The sequence below is a fragment of the Syngnathoides biaculeatus genome, chromosome 9 (assembly GCF_019802595.1).
Source record: "Syngnathoides biaculeatus isolate LvHL_M chromosome 9, ASM1980259v1, whole genome shotgun sequence".
In the NCBI taxonomy this organism is placed as follows: Eukaryota; Metazoa; Chordata; class Actinopteri; order Syngnathiformes; family Syngnathidae; genus Syngnathoides; species Syngnathoides biaculeatus.
Window position 1 is genome coordinate 19,922,459 of NC_084648.1, and position 14,630 is coordinate 19,937,088.

Sequence of the window (14,630 nt, forward strand, 5' to 3'; positions counted from 1 at the left end):
TTTGTGAAGGGATGAAGGGAAGCTTGCGGAAACGGGATTCTCTCACGAGTTAGTCACAGGTGCCGGGAGCTCATTAGTCGTATTAGTGGGGAAGGGGCAGCCATCGCTAGCGGGGCCGAGCGTCCCGAGTTTGTCTGAAAACGTACCATCTTCCTCGGTGCGGGTAATCAGCTGTAGACTCTCGGGTCCGTCGCCGGCTTCCGTCCGCGCCCGCACCGTTACGCCGTACTCGGTCCATTTGGCCAAGTTTCGCAAGAGATACGGAGAACCCTCCGGAGGAATGCCGTCGATCCTTTTGGACGTTTTGTTGCCCCCCGTGGCGGCGTAGCGGATGGCGTATCCCGTAATGACGCCGTTCTGAAACTCCACAGGCGGTGGCGCCCAACTTACCAGGATGCTGGTAGAAGTGGGGCTGGTGCACGTTATGTCCCGAGGAGGCGCCGAGGGAACTGATCGGCCGGTTTGAGGAGGCAGAGTTGCAAGTGTTTTGGGTGAGCGTGAGTGTGCAAGTTGGTATCGGGGTGAGGCGGAGGAATGGGGATGGAATGACAAGACAGAGAACAGAAGACAAAGAAACATAAAATGAAAACAAAACACTGGCCAACGGAAGCTATCCAAGAAAAATGGCCGTCGGACTAAGAGAGCAGGATGACTCAACAAAGATACTGGATGATGGGTGGCGACTTCTTTTTGACTGATGAAAAGAGAGTGAATGACGCGACACAAAATCGACTGACTCGAAGCTCAGGACACACAAACGAACGGCCGGAACTTACTTGTCCTACTCAAGTCTGAGCGCTCGGACGACGACGGACGAATGGAGATCGCATCTCCGGCTACAAACGTCTGACTTGCAGAGGCTTGCTTTTACTGACTCGCTTACAGACCTCACATTTGATTGCCAACTACACGAAGAAGGTTTTTTTTTTTTTTTTTTTTTGCCATACCGCGCCATTCCGGAAACAAGGCCAGCTTTTGGGATTTCATGTTTTGACCGTGTGTTGAAATATCAAAACTGAGGTCAATGTAAGTCAGGATTAAGGTTGGCCTATTTGAAACAATGCAAACGAGAAAAAAAGCTTCTGGGAATAATGACAACAATGTCATATGAAGTTAGGTTTTTTTTTTTTTTTTTTCAAATCTGGTTGCTCTGGTTGTGTGCTACAAATATTCATTTTCAGGGGCACGTAATGTGGGAAAGGAAATACAATTTTTGAGCAGATCCGCGACTCGTTTTCACTTTTGGACGAGCAAATGTCGACGAGCCACTGCTTGACCTGGGTCGTCGGCACTCTCCCACCAAGTAACGTCTGCGCGGCTTTTGCATTGTCCAAATAAAGCCCGCCCCTTTTCACTCACCCCGTTCACACTGTGCCGTACGCAGCTGTACTTACGCGTCTGAGGCGTGTCAACGGAAACCTCGTTGGTATATGCGCCGATGCCATGTTTGCTACGGGCAGCCAGTTGGAAAGTGTAGGCCGAGAAAGGCTTGAGGTTCTTCAACAGGTAGGAGGTTGTCGGCTCAAAGCTCACTTTCTTCTAAAGGTGACGATACAATGACATGAACGTCCCTCAAGACTGCACATATCAACAACCACAACGCAAATTCCCACAACGAGGCGCTCTCATTTAAGACTCCAAATGCCCATGAGTGTGAATGGTTTTGTTTTTCATGGTCAGGTGCCAGTTGGTTGTGGTTGAACCTGCAGCATTGTGTGGAAGTACGCAAGCTTAGAGTATCTTCCTCGTTACGGCGTTTCTGTGCCACCTAGTCAAGTCCTGTTCATGTTTAAGTGTTGCCTCCGAGTTATCGGAGCTACGTGGTTTTTGTGCTTCTGCCTTTGTCGGATCAACCTCTGCCATAATTAAACCACCGTCGAAAATCATGTCCCTGCCTCGGAGTCCTGCATTTGGGTCCTGCCCCACGTTGCTTGCTCGTGACAATGTGATTCCATTTCATTTTGAGCCGACCCTACCTCCTCTGTATCGTCTGCCCGTCGATACACCAGCTCGTATCCTGTGATCTGGTTGTCGGGGCCGCCCTGCGGCGGCGCGATCCAGGACAACAGGATACTCGTCTCAGATTTGGCTTCTCCTTTGAATTCTGAAGGCTGGGACGGGACTGCAGAGCGCAAAAACAAGGTCATTCCTGATCATATTTGCTGACGTGTACATTTCTGGTGTCTTACCGCCAGTCTTGGCAATAATCTGCAGGTCCTGGGAAAGGGGACCGTCTCCGACAGAGGTGAAAGCCAACACTCTGATGTAATACGTCTTGTTGGGAGTCAGACCCTGAATGGTGATGAAGTTGGCGCTCCGCACCATCTGCTTCTCCCACTGCACAAGGCAACGCGTCAACGCACGCTCTGACACAACACACAGTCGGCGACTGCCCGGCCACACGCAATCTACAAGTACCTGGTTCACCGGCAGCGTGTTGTCTGAGGTATAATACACCCTGTAGCCCACGACTTGCCCGTTTGGTTCCTCTGGCTCGTCCCAGTGGATGATCGCCGTTGTTGTGCTCAACATGCGACCTCTGACCTGTGAGCCAAACAGCAAAGATTCGAGATTGCCGTGTCCCAATACGACTACTACGCTTTATACAAACGTATTGGGGAAACGGGACATCAAATTGATAGCGCGACATGTATGTAACAACAAAAATGAATTCGATGGGGAAAGTTGACTTGAGTTACGACTGACTTGACTTCCAATTGTGGTCACAGATTGAATTAAACTCGGGAAGGGAAGGCGCCGCAGTTTTCAAGACAATCTGGAGTTGCATTTTCCTTTGGAGAGATTTTCTGGTTCTAGTTCTTCTAAAACCAACTCATGCAACCATGCCTTGGGGTGCTTTGCAAGCTGGTCAACAGTTCTAAAAAATTACACGTGTAGAAATATACAAAAAAAGCACACTAAAATCAAAGATTAGGAACAAATGAAGAAATCAAGCCCAACCCCAAATTGACCCACGACACATTTATGATTACCGATGATGAAGTATGCCAATCACCCAACTGTTCATGACGGTGTACCAAAACAGCAATTTAAACACTAGCGTCACCTCATCTTCTTTTCCTTTCGGCTTGTCCCGTTAGGGGTCGCCGCACCGTGTCATTTTTTCCATCAAAGCCTATCTCGTCCATCTTCCTCTCTAACCCCAACTACCCTCATGTCTTCCCTCACGACCTGCATCAACCTTTTCTTTGGTCTTCCTCTCGCTCTCTTCCTTGGTAGCTCCATCCTTACCATCCTCCGACCAATTTGCTCACTCTCTCGCCTCTGAACATGTCCAAACCACCGAAGTCTGCTCTCTCTCGAACCTCGTCTCCGAAACATCCAACTTTGGCTGTCCCTCCCTCTAATGAGCTCATTCCTAATCCTATCCAACCTGCTCACTCCGAGCGAGAACCTCAACATCTTCATTTCTGCCACCTCCAGGTCTGCTTCCTGTTGTCTTTTCAGTGCCACCGTCTCTAACGCGTACATCATGGCCGGCCTCACCGCTGTTTTATAAACTTTGCCCTTCATCCTAGCGGAGACTCTTCTGTCACGTAGAACACCAGACACCTTCCGCCAACTGTTCCACCCTGCTTGGACCTGTTTCTTCACTTCCTTACCACACTCACCACTGCTCTGGATTCTTGACCCCTTAATAAAATGAAAATGACAACTAGCCACTGGCTCTGAGGACCTGTCATAAACATACAAACTCGGACGGACAAAGAATCCAGTGGACCCTTTGGTTGAGAGCAAGACTGATACTTTTATGAAGCCTTTTGTGAAAATTTGGTGTATTACAGTAGCTGATGTAAAATCCAAGTATCGAATACCACATTGCTACCTCCAGGCCAAGACTGAACATCTTTGATGTACGTATTGAATTTCTCCTGCCGGACGAGTCACCGTGCAGTAATCGAGGCGTGGCCCTTACTTGTCGCGGCGGAGAGGAGGGCGCCTGCTCGGCGGTGCGGGCCTCCACCACGTCGCTGGACGGACCCTGCCCGATGGTGTTAACAGCCGCCACGCGGAAGTCGTAATGGGAGTAAGGGCTGAGGCCACCCACGCTGTAGCGGGTGGTGGCGATGCCATCAATCTCTTTATAGGGGTCCTCCGAGCCTTTGGAACGGTGCTGGAACGAGAGAGCGCCGAGATATAAGAAGACACAATAACGTGCGGACATTAAACCAACACACTGGGCGGTTTACGACAGAACACGAGGGACGGTATGTTGATAGAACGTTTGCTCACTCAACATTCCACAAATAAACGCCAGCGATGGGGAAACTGGAAGCTTTTCGTTCATTTTTCCATTTTTGTCTAGTTTTGTTTACTGCTATTACTTGTCCCATTTTGCACACATTCAACTTTGCACGAGTCGGCGTGTTTGTGCGGTTGTCACGTACTTGTATGATATAATAGGAAACGGGTTCAGGGTTGCCGGAGTCCCAGGTGAGAGTGATGCTCGTTGCCGTCCTCTCGGTCACCACCGGTGTGCCGGGAGCCTTCGGGAGAGCTGAAAGGCGCAAAACCGCACCTTAAAAACTCAACCATGGCAATATAACGAACATGAGTAATTCAAAGAAACTGAAATATGAAAGCGCACATCAAATTTGGACTTCTCGGCGATTTCTTGCTTATTTTAATAAAGCCTCCGAAATGTATACATACTGTACTATCATTTCAAGCGGTGGAATATGACAGAAAGTACTCATACAAAACCCTTAAATGCACTCGCAATGCTAACGCCGGAAAATGATGACTGAACAACCTTAGTACGTTGTTAGCATTACCTTTATAATAACGACATACCATCAAAATACCTTTTTTTTTTTTGCTCATTCTATTCATTTCAACTTTCATTTCTCAGGGTTATGACAATTTCAAGTCAAGTGAATGTAACTCAATTATGGTCCCCGTGCTGGAAAAAAGTGGAGAACAATTGTTTCATTCGCTGTACAGGTACTCCTCGGTGTATGACTGAGATCCGGTTCTACAGTAGCGACTTAACCTAAGTGGGATTCCACCATTAAAGTCAGAATTTACATCAAAATACTTTGTATAAAAAAAAAAAACAAGATGTACTTAGCATGACTGCTGAGAGGTTGATGGAAATGAAGAAGGGGAGGCTGTGCTTAGCTATTGCTTTTCATCCCCATCTCGACAAATATTAAAGAAACTTGTTTTGCGACATAGGACCGCAACCCTTCACGTGCGCTAAAATATGGGCTTTGTCTTTAATAGTTGTCACCACGATCGACCGACTGAAGCCTTGGTGGTGTTGGCGTCTCCACTTCCTCCAATTGTTTTTTTTTTTTTTTTTTATCTTGTGCTTCGTTTCCATGGTAATGGATTTTCTTATGGCTGCAGAAGCATTGCTAGAAGACACAGTTTTCTTCTTTGGGGCGATAATGTCGAAAAAGGAGGCCGAAAAATGCGAAGATACTCCCGGTGCACAAAGACGGATTAGCATTCGCCAGAGAAAATGGCGGACGGGGGACGGCGTTGTAAAGTCGAAACGTCTTAGGTGGAGACCGTCTTATCCCGAGGACTCCCTGGATTAGTATCATATATTCTTACGTTTAAATACCATTACATTATTCGGACAACTAACTTAAAACTTTGTGTGTTTTCACTGGAAGTTGACTTGTAGAGTGCCCAGTTAGCATAAAAAATACAAAGAAATAAAAAGAAAACTGGAATGGAATTGAATAAAAGACTTATGAGCTACAAGGTCAAACAAAGCCTTGCTTCAGCTCTTTGTTTTTTTTTTTTTTTGGTTTCCGCCTCACCTTTGACAATAATCTGCGCCACTGCCTCAATAACGCCGAGCGTTGACATGGCAACGCAGGTGTAATTGTTGGACTGGCGCACATCCGTCAGCTCGAGGACGTTGCGGCCGATGGGCATGTCGTCCTCCGGGGTCAGGTCCTCGGCCCCCAGCATCCACTTGACGTAGGGCATGGGCGAGCCCACCGCCACGCAGGTGATGTTGACGTTACCCCCCGGCATGATCTCGCTGTCCGCCGGGGGAATGGAGAACCGAGGGGGGACGCGGCGCACTGGTCCGCCGAGCGATGAAAACACAAAGGCGGGAGAGGAAGAGCCATTAGACATTTATGAGAGTAAAGCGCAACACCGTGGATCACCGCCGCACGCCTTTTCCCGCTGCCACGTGATTTCAGAGGAAGTTTCGTGGCAATCAGAAAAGACAGCAAACATTCCGACAGTCAGGCGAGCCACCACGTGGGTGCATGTGATATGGAATTGTTTTATTCATGGTGCTGGCACCAAGGGAAAAAAAAATGAAAATATAAATGATACCCGTAAAACGAGACAAAACAAAATGAAAAACAAACACACACGGCGAAACGCATCTGCACTTATGAAAAAAAAAAAAAATGCACAGCACATCAAACGGGCAGAAAGCACCAAACACAAATGGAATCTTAATTGGAGAAAAAAAAAAAAAAAAAAAAAAAAAACCATCACGAGAGTCACACAGTCTTCACAGTACCAACCTTCTCGGAGCTCTGGCGAGGGAGAAAGGACGTGTGGAAGGCGGGTGAGGGGAGGGGGCGAAGAGAGGAAATTGGCCGATATCAGAGAAGAGACAAGGAGAGAAAACACGTTAGACACGGGAGTGGCGCAACGGACAAGAGGGGAAGATCCAAAGAAAAAGGAGGAAAAACACAAGCCGTGTGGCCAACAGACCGTCAAAAAATGCACAATAACATTTTGGGAAGCCTGCAAGTGATCAGCAATTCTGGTAAAGCATATATGTTCGTGTGCGGCATATACTGTGCGCGCTGCAAACTAGTCGTGTGCGCTTGTTTCCAATCTCTGCAGCGAGCGAAAATCAGGCTGCTTTCTTCCTCCTCTGATAAAAAAAAAAAAAAAAAAACCTCTTCCAATCTCAAACGTACGTTTTTAAAGTGCACACAGAGGTGAGGCGCCCGTCAGATTTTGGCTCGAAGACCTAACAAGATGTCGGTTTGTTTTCTTTTGGCGGTCGAAAGGCCAAAAATGGAGGGCAGAGAGATTAATAGCCTCGGTAAAAAAAAAAAAAAAAAAAAAAAACCCAAAAAACCAAAACGTTAAACGTGTGCAAAGACGACAGTCGTTTTGGAAAGCCTCGCTTTTAACGGCCTTCATGACCTTGCGTATAATAGCGTAACAAAAAAACATATCATACATTCCTGCAAGTAAAATGAGAATAAAAAGTACAGGTTGTGTATGTTTTTCCAGTCCATGAAGGTATCAACAGCACATTACCTTATACTGAATTGGTACATAAAAATGTCTCAGGCAGTCTCCTGAATCTTAACTTTTACTAAAGGCCGACACTGATTTTTACCTGTCGTGTCACATTTATTCAATGACTACTACTACAACTCCTCTGTATTTTCCATGATTACATATTCACTATTTCCAGAGTTTTCATATCGCCTGGGGTATTTATTTACTCTAGTATTACCAGAGTAATTTAAGGTGAGAGATTCTTGTATTTCCCCTCGTGATGGATATTTCCATCACTTTCTTCGTTTTTCTTTTCAATGTTTTTTTTTGTTCCTGGACAATTTTCTTTCCCTCAACTGCATCAAGGCGCTCACTTTGTCTTGATAGCAGCCATTAGATTATTTCATTTTTTGTGTGTAATCCCTAATAGAGAGACAGATTGATTGTTTATTCATCCCGCAAAAGAAATGAGATTTGTTTGTCACAGCAGCGATCGTCCAAATTGCACCAATAAACCGATAAGATGAGAACCAAGAGTGCGGGGGGGGGGGGAAATATAAGCGGGAAGATAAAGAGAGAGACTTTATGGTGTTGTTTCTTTTTGGGGTGTGGCGAGTAATAAATAATAAATGTCAAATATTGTAAAGTGCTCAAGCAGTAGCCTTACAAGTACTGCAAAAGGGAAGTAATGTCGTGACAGTGATCTACGTATAATGACGTGCTAATGAAATACAATATGCCTCGTATGTATCCAACAAAACTCTTGTAATGCATTACATGTATGCATGATATTGACATTCAATAATATCGATTGGACCCATTATTGCAGTGTCCAGTAGTATTTCCCAACTTTAGCTTTACAGATGGCAAATCTGCTTTTTATTTTCCATTCAGGTAATTACAAACACCCGAGCGGGGCTCCGCGATTCGATTAATATTTGGCCCGGAAGTGCCCTTCTAGACCTCCTCTTACCGCGGACGTAGAGGTTCGCCGGGGTGGAATAGCGAGTCCCGTCGCTGTTGGTGGCAACACACTCATACTTGCCCTGGTCGGACTCTTCGCTCATTTCAATCTGCAGTGCGCCTTGAATTCGCCAATCGGGAAATGAAAAACAAAACAGAGAGGACAGAAGGACAAAAACAAAACAAAACAAAACAAAACATTGAAGGAACAGTCATTAAATGCATCCTGATCTGATGCACAACATTTATTATCATCAAGGACAAATGAGTTTGACTATTAGCAAAAAAAGTGAACTCGGTGGAGGAGAGGACTACAAAAAAAAAAAAAAAAAGAGAGCCCGTTCAATGGGGGGGGGACACATTTCTGTCACTCTCAGCAAAAAATCTCCTCAAAACAAAGGTCAGCATCCTGATTTAGAAATGGGAGGGAAACAAAAAGTCCTGAAGAGGGAATATGGTTGTTCATGCAAGACAGAAATTAATAAGCCAAGCGGTCGACATGTTGAGATATCCAGTCACAAAATTGTCTGAAAATTGAGATGCAATTACAGCACGTTTCAAAAGCAACACAAACCCTGACTTTCTCAGATCCACCAAATGGGATCAGGAGTGTGATGTCATTAAATGCACACCCAAGAAAAGTGCGAAAGAAATCAAATGACCTTTAATAAGTCCAACAGATTTAAAAAAAAAAAACAACAACAACAAAAAAAAAAAAAAAAGAAAAATAAACGACATACGCAAAGCCTTTGGAAGGGGGCCGATGCTTTCTCACTCCCTGAAAATAGAAAAACTGTCAAAAAAGTCAACCAGAAGTTTTGTTTTTAGGGGGGATGGTGTTGGAAGGCAAAAAAGCGCCCATGAAAACTTTATCAAAAAAGTGGTTGTTTGGGGCTTTTTATCGGCAATGAGAGAGAAGAGAGAAAGCAATGGTTGGAAGAAAAGGAAACCCAAAAAAATAAAAATAAAAATCACCAACAAATGTGTGTGCGTGTGTGTATGCAAAGTACCCTAATGTCTGAAAGTGTGCCTTCGCCATCTGGACATTTCGGGTTGAGTGAATAACAGCTGGGAGGCAAAACAAAACCGGGACGTTTGATTGGGTAAATACAGACAATGCGGAAAGAAAGGGTGGGCGGGCTCAAGCTAAGGTCAAAAACCATCTCCCTCCCAAAAAAGAGAAAGAAATCAGGTCATCCAAAAAAAAAAAAAAAAAAAAAAAAAAAAAAGCAAAAGGGCTACAAAAACATGATCATCGTCAACCCTGAAACTCAGGAACATAAAAACACGCCATGCTCGAGTCGATGTTAGAAGCTAAGTGATATTAAAGTGATGGCTACCAAAGAAGAATTCACGATATGATGATTAAGGAAGCAATGGAATTCTGTTAACGAGTGCGGGGCTGACACGGTAAAACGAACTGATGAGCAGATGATGAGAAGATGAGAAGAGGGAAGGTGGTAAGAAGTCAGAGTGTCAACGAATTGCTCGCTCCATTCCAACCCCCCTTCCCCCCCGCTCCGAGCAGCCGGATGAGCGGCGCGTTCACTCATCCCGACGCGGTGCAGGCGGGAGCGGAGGGTTGCAATGGAATCAGGCCACTGTGCCACGTTGGTCCTCCCCAGCAGTCTTACCTCGTATGGGCGTGCCACCTGAGTGGGCAATGAATGCACGAGATTAGAGAGGGAGAAGAAGAAGAAAATGTTAGTGCCACAGGAGGGGGAAAGGGGCAAGGGGAGGGATACTGAAAGAACTGAGGGACTAACTTGGGAGGAAGAACCAAATTAGAGAGAAAAACTAAGAGAGAGCCGAAAAAGATAACGACAGACAGAATAAGCTTCGGGAGAAAGATTGTGAAAGGCAAAGTGCGACTAAAGGGAAATGCGTTACCGAGTGAACGTCGTTGATTGGCAGCAGGCTAAGTGGACGTCTCTGAGGCTCGGAATGCGTTTCATCCTCGAGATGTTCCGCACGTGGATCTCGGCTAGCTAAACGTGTTTGTTGGCGCAACCAACCACCAACACTTTAACGCTATCAGGCACACGATGTGCCATCAGGCTAAAATGTTTCTGGAGTGACTGCGAGAGGTTCTGACATCGAAGACATTTACGACAATGGCAAATGTCAGCTTGAATGTCAAGCTGAACCTTCACGAAATCGGAGCGCGACCGTGCAGACCGGAATGCACGGAAAACCAATCTGCTATCCCAAGCCGTCGCAACCGGCTGAAATGATCGCAACTTGATGGATACTTTGGGATGAAGTTAGCCTGAAAAAAATTGTACATTTTGAATAAATGACGTGGTGCCATACGATGGAGGACGCCCTCGTTTCGTTTTTGGAAGATCTGACCGATCGGACTACTCGGCCGATGTGATTTGTCAGTACCAAATTAAGATTTGAGGATACGTGGCAAAAGTAATGTAAGATAACATCGGCTTACCTTGTTTTTTGATTTTTGTTTTGCAGTATGACAGTATATGCTCCAGTCTATACTTTGCTGCCGCGGTCTTTTTTTCTGTTGCTCTGACTCTCAAGAAAGTGTTTCTTTTGATGTGGCCAACAGCCACAACGCAAGAAGTAAAGGTGTTTTATTTTATTTATTTTTTTTTGCTAGCATGTCTCATTCCAATGAAGTGCGTTCAATGCGCTGTGGTTTTCGGTTTCGCACAGTACTACTTCTAACGGGTCAACTGACAAACCCAAAACAAGGTGAGCTGCGATTAGCCGTTACTATATAATAGAAAAGTGGCCATTGACTTAGACTAGTTTTGGATTAAAAAAAAAAAAAAAAAATACAGTAAATCACTGTTTCTTGCTTACAAAAAAATGTAGGCATGTAGGCCTCATTTTAGATGGATTTCTTGCTGGGCACAAAATATGCTGCGCTGACCCGAGAGGTCAGTCGAGGGGCTGCATGTTGTCAAGCGGAAAGGAAGGCCTGCTCATCTAGCCTCGTACTTACTGTTTCTCATAGTATTGCTTTATGTTGGCAAAGGAGTCGGCTTTTACTAAAAACCTTTGCTTTCCGGCAAGTAGTCTGATTTTGACAAACAGAATTCTTGGAAATGGATGATAGCGCTGAGATTTTTCCCCCCCCAAGTTAGATGTAGATTTATTTTTCTCTAACAGTTGATATTGTCCTATACTGGTGTAGAGAACTAAAGGTAAAAAGGTGAGCCATACACTGGCTACACCATTGAGCAGGCATCGATTTCCTTCAGTGGCTGCGCTCAAGGCCCATCTCGAGTTAAAGACTTATTGACTGGCAACTCTATACGGTGGAGTGGGGGAAAGTAAGTAGGTGAGTGAATGACAGAGCGAGTGAGGGAAGGAATAATTAAATAAGTCCAGGAGCGGAAAAAGTACACTGGTGAGTGTGAGGAGAGACTTTTTATCATTCGTTGGCTGTGGAAAGGTTGCAGGTGCACAGGTGAAGGTGAGGCCAACCGCATGTACGTCTACGCCGACAGAAATGTGTAAGAATGTTCTAGCCGTGAACGCACATTGACGCGAGCGCACGTGCGTCTTTTTTTTTTTACGTATTCCCTGGCTGGTTCTAAACCAAGACATTGCAGGCTAGCTGGCGTTTTCGCGTCAGTGTCCAGTGGAGCTGTTAGTACGATGCATGCCATGCGTTTCGATAACGCCTTTAATGTAGTAAAGGTGAGCAAGTAGAAGGAAGAGCAGCAACATTAGTGAAAGGTAAATAGAAGAGTGGACGGTGAGGCTGTGGACCTCGGGACAAAAGCACTTACCAAATGACTCTGTGGTTAAAAAGATACAAAGAGAAAAGAAACAGCATAGACATGGCATTACAAATCGGTCCATTGATGGCACACCTTGACAAACACTGGCTCTCCCACCCCCAACAAGTCAAAGCTAGTCAAGAATCTATGACTTACACACTACTTATGACATGAAACATTGTGCTTATTTATGAACTGATTAAAAGCATGATTCTATGGTTGAATTCCAGATGTACAGTAGCTTTGCAATTACTCTGTTTAAAAAGGACAGACATTTTTCAATTTTGCAACGTGAAAGGCGTAAACGGGACTTTGGGTCGAGCCAGCTGGTTAAACAAGCAGGTACAGAAGCATAGACATTTATTTTTTTCCTCCACAAAGAAGCAAAGACTTGGGGAAACCAATCACGGGAGAGGGTTTTGCGCCTGGAGTTGATCCTTGGAAGAGGGTAGCAGGAAGGGATTGAGACCACTCATTGGGGGTGTGTGTGTGTGTGTGGGGGGGGGGGGGGGGGGTGGGGTGGGGTGGGGGGGGGGAATTACACACTACTGTGGCTATTCCAAAAAACAAAACAAAAAAAACTGAAAAAAAAAAAAAAGCAAGACATAGCTGTCAGGCCAGTTTGGTTTTTGAATTCCACAAATTGTCATTATGATTTCACTCAGATTCTCTATGAAAAAAGGACAAAGAGAGTTATTTTATGAATTTGATTAGTCACAGCAGTGAGATCGCTTGAAAGAGGCAATTCCTTTCAAACACGCCACCATTACTTGGCCTTACACTATTTTGACTTGGTCCCAAAGAAGAAATTGTACCGGGAAACTTGATGGTTCTTTCGTCAAATCAACCGTGGCGTAATGGTGATTTGCACAGGAAGGCCTCAGACTGTTTGGAGCAAAGCGGAGAAAAATTGGGAGTTTTCACTTTCAAAGTCCGAGAAGAGTTTGCAGGGACTGGCAACCGTCCGAGGAAACTCAAAGCAGCGGCGGCGGCAGCAGCAGCAGCAGCGGCAGAAGAAGAAGAAGAACACGGCCAGCAACCACGGCGGGAAAGTGTGTGAAACACAAGTCGGGGCAAGGGTCACAGAAGGCCAACAGAAGCATGAAAAGGTTTGGAGAAGATTGAAGCCCTTCAGGTGGAACTAAATGCGGGATTTCAGGGAGGGACGAGAGCTACGGGACAAAATCATTGATTACCTGAGCGCAGCTGCTTGATTCGTCCATTGTTATTGGATGTGTTGACTGGCAGGAAATCCTTGAACCAGGTAATTTCTGGGTCAGGGTTCCCACTGGCCGCACACAGCATGGTGGCGGTCCGAGAGCGTTCCACCACTTTCAGCTGGGGACCCATGTCTATGGTGGGGAACCCCGAAGGCAGCTGGTCCTCTGCAAGGGATTGCAGACAGGCGTCAGAGCAGAGGTGCACAGTCTTCGTACCTGGTCTTACTCTATAAACTCACACTTATTAGGATAAAAAAAAAAAAAAAAAAAAAAAAAAAAAACCTTGCATCACACGCGGGATAAAGCGGGATCAAACGTGGATGGAGATACTCGGGCTTGGTCCCGAGGGAAATTTCGCACAAAGGCTCGCGCGGGGGGGGATCGACATCAGGACATCGCATTGACACGTTTGCTCTTAAATTTACTGCAGCTCAACGAGATATTCACTTCATTAACGGTATTCTCATGCTTTGGAAGGGAAGCAGTCACACACCAGATGAAAAAATTGGGGGGGTTCATCCACTGGTCATATTTAGAAAAAAGAACATTGCAGAGTACCAACAAATATCTGAGCTGCCTTGATAAGATTAGAGGTAAGAATACACATTACAGTACTTTTATTGAATAATTTGTACAGCGCTTCTCTTAATACACGACGTAGTCGCCTGGAAGGTTTCATGGCAAGCTAACATGCTAAACAGCTCCGAAACCTCAAACATTTCATAATATGCAAGCAAAAACTTTCAAAAGAATAAACACTCCCCCCCCCCCCCCCCCCCCCCCACACACTCTCCCGGGTGCGTGATCGTTCCGGTTATCCGTGAATATCTTTTAAAACAAACTCAAAATGTCAATCTATCCCATAAATTATTACATACTGGACCCCATTTGAAAGACTTTGGATTTTGTGTGTTGTTTGTTTTTTTTTTTAATGGCGTCTTCCACACTCAGAAATTTAATATTACGGGACAAGCAACTCGCTCAAGTTTCATTTTAGACCAAAGATTTGTTTTTTTTTTAATACAAGTGGACGTTCTCTAGCTGTTTATGATACTTTATCTCGACCATTAAAGTTGACAATACACTCAAGTTTTAAAATTATGGCCAGGTCAGATGAAAAAAAGCAAGAAAAAAATTACAACTTAAAAAAAATGATGAAAAAGACATTTTTGGCCCACGTTGACATCTCAAATATTAACTTCCACACTAAATACAAACATGATCCAAATAAAACGGTGACATGCGTTTTATGGACATAAAATGCAGACGGACCATCATGTATTTTTATTTATTTAATGTGTCCCTCGGTAGATGACAATAAGTCAACACTTGGCTGAGTCATTCATGATAAAAACAGACAAGAAAAGAGACTTTGTGGTCGCGCATGTGTTCGAGCTTAAAGGTACTTTAACTTTTGCACCGCCACCTAGTCTTCCTGTTAATAACAAAAAAAAAG

The 14,630-nt window shown here is 45.0% G+C and overlaps 1 protein-coding gene across 5 annotated transcripts in view; it reads right to left on the reverse strand.

Moving 5' to 3' along the window:
- Window positions 1-14,630, reverse strand: part of LOC133505567 (receptor-type tyrosine-protein phosphatase delta-like) — a 219,288-nt gene that overhangs the window by 41,805 nt on the left and 162,853 nt on the right. For 4 of the 5 annotated variants that reach the window (XM_061828704.1, XM_061828703.1, XM_061828701.1 and 1 more), the window contains 10 exons: window positions 13,151-13,339; window positions 8,216-8,326; window positions 5,796-6,065; window positions 4,410-4,519; window positions 3,938-4,135; window positions 2,419-2,544; window positions 2,190-2,337; window positions 1,977-2,122; window positions 1,395-1,539; window positions 147-449 (listed from right to left, as the gene is read on the reverse strand). In XM_061828704.1, coding sequence (XP_061684688.1) covers window positions 147-449; window positions 1,395-1,539; window positions 1,977-2,122; window positions 2,190-2,337; window positions 2,419-2,544; window positions 3,938-4,135; window positions 4,410-4,519; window positions 5,796-6,065; window positions 8,216-8,326; window positions 13,151-13,339 — 1,746 coding nt within the window. The remainder of the gene's footprint in view (window positions 1-146; window positions 450-1,394; window positions 1,540-1,976; window positions 2,123-2,189; window positions 2,338-2,418; window positions 2,545-3,937; window positions 4,136-4,409; window positions 4,520-5,795; window positions 6,066-8,215; window positions 8,327-13,150; window positions 13,340-14,630) is intronic. The other variant, XM_061828705.1, reaches the window with a different exon arrangement.